At 44.5% G+C, this 7,909-nt stretch overlaps 1 protein-coding gene across 3 annotated transcripts in view; it reads left to right on the forward strand.

The window, feature by feature from the left end:
• GABRA3 (gamma-aminobutyric acid type A receptor subunit alpha3) overlaps positions 1-5,875 on the forward strand; it is a gene marked incomplete at its 5' end in the record, with an annotated part of 191,770 nt that extends 185,895 nt beyond the window's left edge. For all 3 annotated transcript variants that reach the window (XM_081042973.1, XM_081042971.1, XM_081042972.1), the window contains one exon: positions 4,780-5,875. In XM_081042973.1, coding sequence (XP_080899099.1) covers positions 4,780-5,115 — 336 coding nt within the window. In that variant the 3' untranslated portion in view covers positions 5,116-5,875. The remainder of the gene's footprint in view (positions 1-4,779) is intronic.
• Between the last annotated feature and the right edge of the window lie 2,034 nt (positions 5,876-7,909).

The raw sequence follows: 7,909 nt of genomic DNA on the forward strand, positions 1-7,909 counted from the left end.
GTACCCCCAGCACCTAGCACAGAACCTGCCATGTAGTAGACACTCAGTAAATACTTACCAAGTGAATGAATGATCTCTATAGTTTCTCAAAATCCACAGTTGCTTATTTTCCTTGCTTTTCTGTCCAGTCTTGGCTACATGGAGTACACTGCTGTCACTCCCCAGCACTCTCCTCACTCACTTCAGTTCAACTCTGGTGCTTCTCTCTGAAAAAATCCACAGACATTGACGTACTATTGCTCACATTTATGAGCTTATGCTCTTAGATTCTGCTGCTACTTCACATGTGCCTTGTACCCCTTCCCTGTGTCCCTAAGCAGTTCTGTCTTCTATTCCCTATAATCTATTTTAAATCCTGACTAGCCCCTACACCTTCTCCATGGGGAATGTAAAAGCCATTGTATGACATTTGCCTTAACTTACTTTTCTTCCCACCAAAGCATACGTAGATAGTATTTGAATCTCATCTATGCTTTCCTTAGCTGTGATCTGGCCCCACGTAATTCGCCACTTATACTCTGGATACCTCCCACCCTCTCAGAAAACTGGTGCAAGGGATTACTTTTCTTCTAGCTGCATTTTCTCCCCTTTCTACTGGCTGATTGACGCCCTCCTAATTCCGCATGCTCCTTTCTGCTTTTGAATTCCTGTGACTCATTTATGACTCTCCATATGTTTCTTGTGCTTTCTCCCTTATATTTTAGTTCTCTCTTATTTTTTAATTAATCTAAGTGCACAGTTCAGTAGTGTTAACTATATTCACAATGTTGTACAACCAATTTCCAGAAGTCTTCATCTTGCAAAACCTAAACTCTGTCCCCATTAAAAAACAAATCCCCATTCTTCCTTCTACCCTTCTTCTGGCAGCCACCATTCTATTTTCTGTCTCTATAAATCTGACTACTCTTAAGTACCCTCGTGTAAGTGGAATCACAGTATTTGTCTTTTTGTATCTGGCTTCTTCCACTTAGCATAATATCCCCAAGGTTCATCCAAGTTGTGTCAGAATTTCCTTTCTTTTAAAGGCTGAGTAATATTCCATTGTATGGATGGACCATGTTTTGTTCATCCATTCTTCTCTCTATGGACACTTGGGTTGCTTCCACTTTTTGGCTATTGGGAATTATGCTGCTGTGAAAGTAGGTGTGCAAATATCTGAGACCTTGCTCTCAATTTGGGGAGGTATATACCCAGAAGTGGAATTGCTGGGTCATATCTCAATTCTATTTTAAAATTTTTGAGGAACCAACATAGCATTTTCCATAGTGGCTACACCATTTTACATTCCCAATATTTGCCTGAGGATACCAGTTTCTCCACATACTTGCCAACATTTCTTATTTTCTGGGTTTTGTTGTTGTTGTTGATAGTAGGCATCCCAATGGGTGCCAGGTGATATCTCGTTATAGTTTTGATTTGCTTTCCCCTAATAACTAGTGACGTTGAGTGTCTTTTCATGTGCTTGTTGATCATTTGTACATCTTCTTTGGAGAACTGTCTATTCAAGTCCTTTGCCCATTTAAAAAACTGGCGGTGGGGGGGGGTTGTTGTCATTGTTCTGATTCGTCTTTGAATCCCACATAGCATACACTCTATTACTTTGCTCCACTTCTGAAAACTGGAGTTCCGGAAATTGGGTGGCTGTTGGGAGGTTGACAAAGAGGCACTGGGCGACATCTGCATATACTCTGCAGTTCTGGCTGGGTCTTTGGGACATTCAGAGCTACAGCTAAAGTGTACTTCGGGAAACAATAGAAAAACTCTTGAGTTGGACATGCACTGGTCCATAGAAGTTTTCATTGCCTCATCCTAAACCCACATGAGGTAGCTTTCTAGAAGGGAAAGTATCCTTGTCCTGGGCTCAGACTGCTTGGGGGAATTTGGATGAGTCAGTTTCAGTTTTGTGGTAGGGGAATCGCTCCAGGCTGAATTATATAGATGTGCTCTCTGTATAGAAGTCAAGACCCAGGAGGAACAAACTGCAAATCACGTGGAGAATCTTCAGTGGGTGGGGGGTCGTTTTTTCTTTCAGTGAACATCTATCATGTGCGGAAGAACTAGGCACTTAGACAAGGAGGTAGGAATGGAATTGCAACTCAAAGTTAAGTCACTTGAATTTGTATGCCTCAAATTCCAGAGCATAGAGAAGTATTAGAAAAGTAAAGTATCAGAAAAGTAAATGCAGAAATATTAACCATTAATCTCTGCCTCCTCCCCCTGTCTTCTAGACACTTACAACTTTTGCTTTGATTTCCTTCTTTGACAACTTTATTAAAAAAAATTATACTGGCTGATTAAAATGTACCATGTGGGAAAGTGCGAGGGAAATCAAAATGTCCATTTCCTTTATTACTTATAAAATCTGCAATTAAATCAACCGCTGCTTTTCCCCACCCGTAGAATACAAAGTGCCCATGGAGCTGAAGACAGTGTTTGTTGTTCAGAATGATTGTTTCGGAGACTTGGTCATAACCAGTTTATAAGATAACTAAAGGAAATAACATGGGAAAGCTTCCAGCAAAGTCAGGGTAGTAGGTTTTTTCCTTTTTTTTTTTTTCTGTCTATCCATGAAAAAAGAAGATTACCAAGCGAAGTAATAAGTAAGTGGGCAAACACATAAAATGCTCTTTTATTTAATAGCAGGGACATTTAGCAGCAGGTGTCTAGTCACACAATGAATTTGCTAATTATAAAGGAGTCCCATGTAGTATTTAAAGCATTTACAAGACCTTTGGAAGCCTTATTCCTGCCCCCTTCCACTTGTAATGTGATTGCAATCCTCAAAGCACTGCTTTTTAAATGTCCTATTAGTCAGACTGTTCATTTACTTAAACTAACACACCCTCATTTGCCCCACTCCCCCTCGCTGATTGAAAACCCTGAAGCCAGCGCAGGCAGGCAGAAGAGGAGAACATGACAACCAAGGCCTTACTTAGCCAAGCACACTCCACGTCACACCTCAGACAAGCAGTATCCTCGGCCTGTGCTGCGTCTTCCTCTTTTGCAGCCCAGCTCACATAGGTCATTGCCTTCTCTGAGCCACCATTTCCAACACCTGCAGGTACTTTGTCCCGCCCTCTGTTAAATTCCCATCACACTCTGCTCGAGTCTGATAGCTCTGAGCACACTGTGTGGCAATCCCGTGTTCACAAGGCTCTCCCCCCTGCTGGACTGTGGGCTCCCGGAAAAAAGGGGCTAAAACTGACTCATCTTCTAACCTTCCCACCTGTCCATAAATATCTAGCATAGTTCTTGGCCCAGTAGATACTCAGTAAATATTTGGTAAAAGTTATTATTACGATCAGGAAAGTAAATGGCAGTGAGTTCTAAAGGGGGAAAAAAGGATTAAAGGGATGGGGATACTAAAGTAAAGAAGAAAAGAAATTGAAAGAGATTAGGAGAAAGGAGTCAGTAAGAGGGTGGAAGCAGAGAAACCCAGGAAAGAAAAAAGTAGGAAGAAGGGGAGTAAAGAGATAAAACGCAGACGCTGGGAAGCAAAGTAACACTGAGGAAAGGTGAGATGTGTGAAATTCGGGCGATACAACTAGGCAACACTTTTCATCAGATATTGTTGGGCATTTCTGAAGCTCATCTGTCTCCACTTTTCCCTAGAAACAAAGAGGGATGGAAGGAAGAAAAGGCCAGAGTGGGGAGTGAGGCAGCAAACGGCAGACTGCGCTGGGCCGCTGCCTTTGGCCTGGGGCTGGGACTGGCCTGCTCCCAGGGCCTCCCCTCCTCAGCCTCTCTCTTCTAATCCAGGCCTGAGCTTTGTCTCTTCTTCTGTTTCCTACATGGAGGGTCCACGTATACACAGGTCATAGATGTGAGAGCAAATGGGCACATGTGTGCATGCTTGTTTCCCAATGAGTTTTTTGTTTTACTCTGGAAAAGTAAATCCAAAGGGGAATATCCTAGCACTCCCCCAGTGGTCCCTGCCTTTGCTGTGGCAGAGGGAGCATCTGCATAGCTCCCTGGGGAGGCTGTGGCTCCTGCCTGAAGCCTTGCAAGTGTGGAAAACCCTGGTGTGCTCCCCCCAGCTTATTGAACACATTTACGGTGCATGACGGGTGACGTACTGTTGTAATGATGCATGTAAACATGCCATAGTATTTATTGTGTCTCTAAGACGAAATGACTTTCAGACTCACCGAGCTCTCTTCCCCACAGGAGATGTGCCACTTGATGGTTGAAGCCTTTTGGAGTTATTTCTCGGGTAACCAAAAAGGGTCTCGCGTCTATAGAAAACAGCACAGTGCAGCCCCGGGGAAAAGTCAGGAGCCCAGGTGGCTTTTGTGGGTTCTGCCAGTCAGTCTGAGGCTTTTTCTCATCTGTCAAATGGGAGTCATCTGACCCACCTACCTCATTAGGGTTACTGCGAGGATCAAATCACATGATTACATAGGACCCTCCATGTGACTAACATTTTACAGTTTTCACGTGATTTCTACCACCATTCTCTCATGTGATCCTCTCAACAAGTCTGCCAAATATTGTGATTCTCATTTTACAGATGAAGAAACGGAAGCTCAAAAAGGAGAAGCGACTTGGCCAAAGCCACATAGCTAGTAAACCAGGACGATGCACGTTTTCTCTTAGCAAACTCATCTTCAATTAGCCCTAGAGACAAACCTGGCTACTCAATGCTATTGGCTTCATGGCCCCTAGTTCTTACCTTTCCTCGTGGTTCCTCCTCCCCACAGCCTCTGAAGGTGGTCTGTGTAAAGAATTAATTAGCTTTTCTTTTGTGCCCCCTTCTCCCCTACCTTTTCTGGCCCTTAGAAGAAAACACCAGCAGCCCCGACAAAGAAAACCAGCACCACCTTCAACATCGTGGGGACCACCTATCCCATCAACCTGGCCAAGGACACTGAGTTCGCCACCATCTCCAAGGCCGCCACTGCCAGTGCCTCCTCAACCCCGACACTCATTGCTTCGCCCAAGACCACCTACGTGCAGGACATCCCGACTGAGACCAAGACCTACAACAGTGTCAGCAAGGTTGACAAAATTTCCCGCATCATCTTTCCTGTGCTCTTCGCCATTTTCAATCTGGTCTATTGGGCCACCTATGTCAATCGGGAGACGGCCATCAAGGGCATGATCCGCAAACAGTAGATAGTGAAGGCGCAGCAACCAGAGCACTGGATACCCTAGGAAGCGTCCAGGCACCCAGACCCCGGGGCTCCCCTTCATGTGTTTCAGGACTCTTCTTTTGAACCCTCTCAGCAAACTGTGACTGTCAATTCATATGTATAAATCTCAATGACAAAAACAATTAACAGAAAAATGACTTGTCCTGCTAACACTGCTGAGTGTTCCCCCAACAGAGCCAAACACTGCCGTTTGCCCAGCTGCTCTTCTTAGCCTGCTGGGTCTCAAATGTAGTTGTAGAAAGTTACAGAGTGTTACCCCAAGGAGACCACTTCTAATAGTCTCGGCTCAAGGGAATGAGATTAAGATGGCAGCCGCAGCCACTCATCCAGAGTATCCTAGAAGCCCAAAGTAAAGCCACAGATGGTACCAAAAACAGATTCTCCCTGTCCACCCCCTGAACAAAGCTCCCAAGGGGTCTGTCCTGAGCTGCCGGATGCCTTTTCACCCATCCTTCCCCATCCCCTGCTTCCTTGCCATTGCTGGGACAATGCATGCCCGTCCCATTATTCCTAATACTGTGTCTGTAAGTAACTTCATGACTAGAAGAGTGTAGTGTTGTGGCTATGTGGGGATGGGGGGGTGGGGGGTGGGGGTGGGGCTGTTGATGATCGTCTTAAGGAATTAGAATGGAAGCCTGACCTTTGCCTCTTTGTAGAAATTGTGTTTCCAAATGCTTTGGTGCAATGTTCCGCGGCTGTTTATTAAACTCTTTCTGAATTGTACTCAGGCTGGAGATCACTCTTTTCCTAACACAGGTGGTCCTCTGTTCTTGGCATTCACCTCCACTCTTGTGCCACCCTTACTTTCCACTTTTTAATACCACTAGAATATGTTGGAAAAAAATGTATACCCACCCAGAACAAGGCACCTACCGTGTTTCCCCGATAATAAGACCTAGGTGGACAATCAGCAATAATGCATCTTATGGAGCAGAAATTAATATAAGACCTGATCTTGTTTTATTGTAATATAAGACCCAGTCTTTAATATAATATATAATATAATGTAATGTAATATAATATAATATCGGGTCTTATATAAATTTTTGCTCCAAAAGACGCATTAGAACTGATTGTCTGGCTAGGTCTTATTTTCGGGGGAACAGGGTATTACAGTGATCCAAAATGGAACCCAGGTGAAAATACAGCTTGATTAACTCAGGGGTCTTATTACCCAATATGACAGAGAAGGAAATGCCTGTATTGCCTGCTCTGCAAATTTCACCCACTCCCAGGAAATAGAAAAATATATTTTCATTGCAATTCTAAAGGCTTTCTCTTTTCCATTGATTACTATTTCCCTTAGGAAAGAATCCCCTTAGGAAATAGTTTTTAGGCAGAGGGAGAATGAGTATCTGGTTGGTTGATCCATGTGTTGAGAAATGTATGGTGACCCTTACTACAGACTTGGGAAAAATTGGGGAAATAATCTCATGAGATCTGCTTGAGGAAATCACCTGAATCCTAAGAGATGGGGGAAATCTCCTGGGAGAGCATTTCAAATCATATAGAAGTTTGTTTGGTCTGAAATACAATCAGGGACTTGGACAGTCTGACCCTCAGGGCATGTCCAGCCCTGTGGTCATCTGATGGATGCCATCTGCAGCAATCCCAGTCACCGCCCAATTTCACCATACCCCCAGAACAAGCACATGAGGCACACATGGCCGCCTCCCTAGGGAAACTGCCTGATACCAATATTTGTTTCTTTGAGAAACTGCAGAAATCACTTTGCTTCTGAAAACCATTCCCCTAGTCTTAGAGAAAAGCTCACGCTGTTCCCATCAGTGCTTCCATTGCTGAGTTCCCCGAGAGTTTGAAATTTATTCAAAATGAACACCTGGATTTTAACCAGGGCTCAATCCCACCACAGTTGCTGTGCGATGTGGGGCAAGTCCCTCCCCTGAGCTGAGACTTAGTTTCCTCATTGGTAAAATGGGGTTCTGATCAGAGCCAAGTCAACAGAGTGCCCTTTCCAGCAGCTGCCCTGGCGTCCCGCTCTACTCCTGAATGTCACCACGTCCTGGGGCCCCCATACTAGCCCAACCGAGGAATACAAACCCCCATTCTTTGGTTGCCTGTCACACAAACCAGATGGGTTGGCAGCTTCAAAAAATTTTGCTTAAACACCAATGAAGGACAGCTAGGAGGCCAAACTCTCAGGTCTGGTAGTGACCTCAATTCCCCCACCATATCCTTGGCCTGAGCTTCATGGGGCAGCGTGTCCTGTGATGAGATTCATTGCCAAGCCCCAGGCCCAGTGTGGTTAAAGCTGGATCCTAAATTAAGAGGATTAAGTGGTGCTGGTGCCAGGCAGGGGCCTCCAGGTAAGCCAAGAGCACAGACTGGGAACAAAACACACCTCCAACCGTCTAGGGTAAGGAAGAACAAAAAGCCTCAGAAGGGAACTCCCTAAATTTTTTTTCCCCATATCAAAAGAATTCATGGGATCTGCACAGTCTCTGCCTTCCCTTCTGTCATAGGCAAAAGTTGGCCCCCCTTCTGTCTGAGACCAATCCTCCTTTGTTCTTCATCCCTACTTCTTGTCTATTAATGTAAGAATTCTACTTTTGTTACCTGCTCTCAGTGAAGCTGCTCTGTTGAGTCACCACTGCCCTGGTTACTAAAACAGAAAGGTGTTTTTCAGTTATCTCCACTTGTGAGCAGCATTTAACATTATACACGATGACTATTCTTTGGGTTTCATGACATGATAGCCTTTTTGTTCCCTGCTACCTTTCTGTTGTTTTTTTCTT

Source organism: Rhinolophus hipposideros, assembly GCF_964194185.1.
Source record: "Rhinolophus hipposideros genome assembly, chromosome: X".
Classification (NCBI taxonomy): Eukaryota; Metazoa; Chordata; class Mammalia; order Chiroptera; family Rhinolophidae; genus Rhinolophus; species Rhinolophus hipposideros.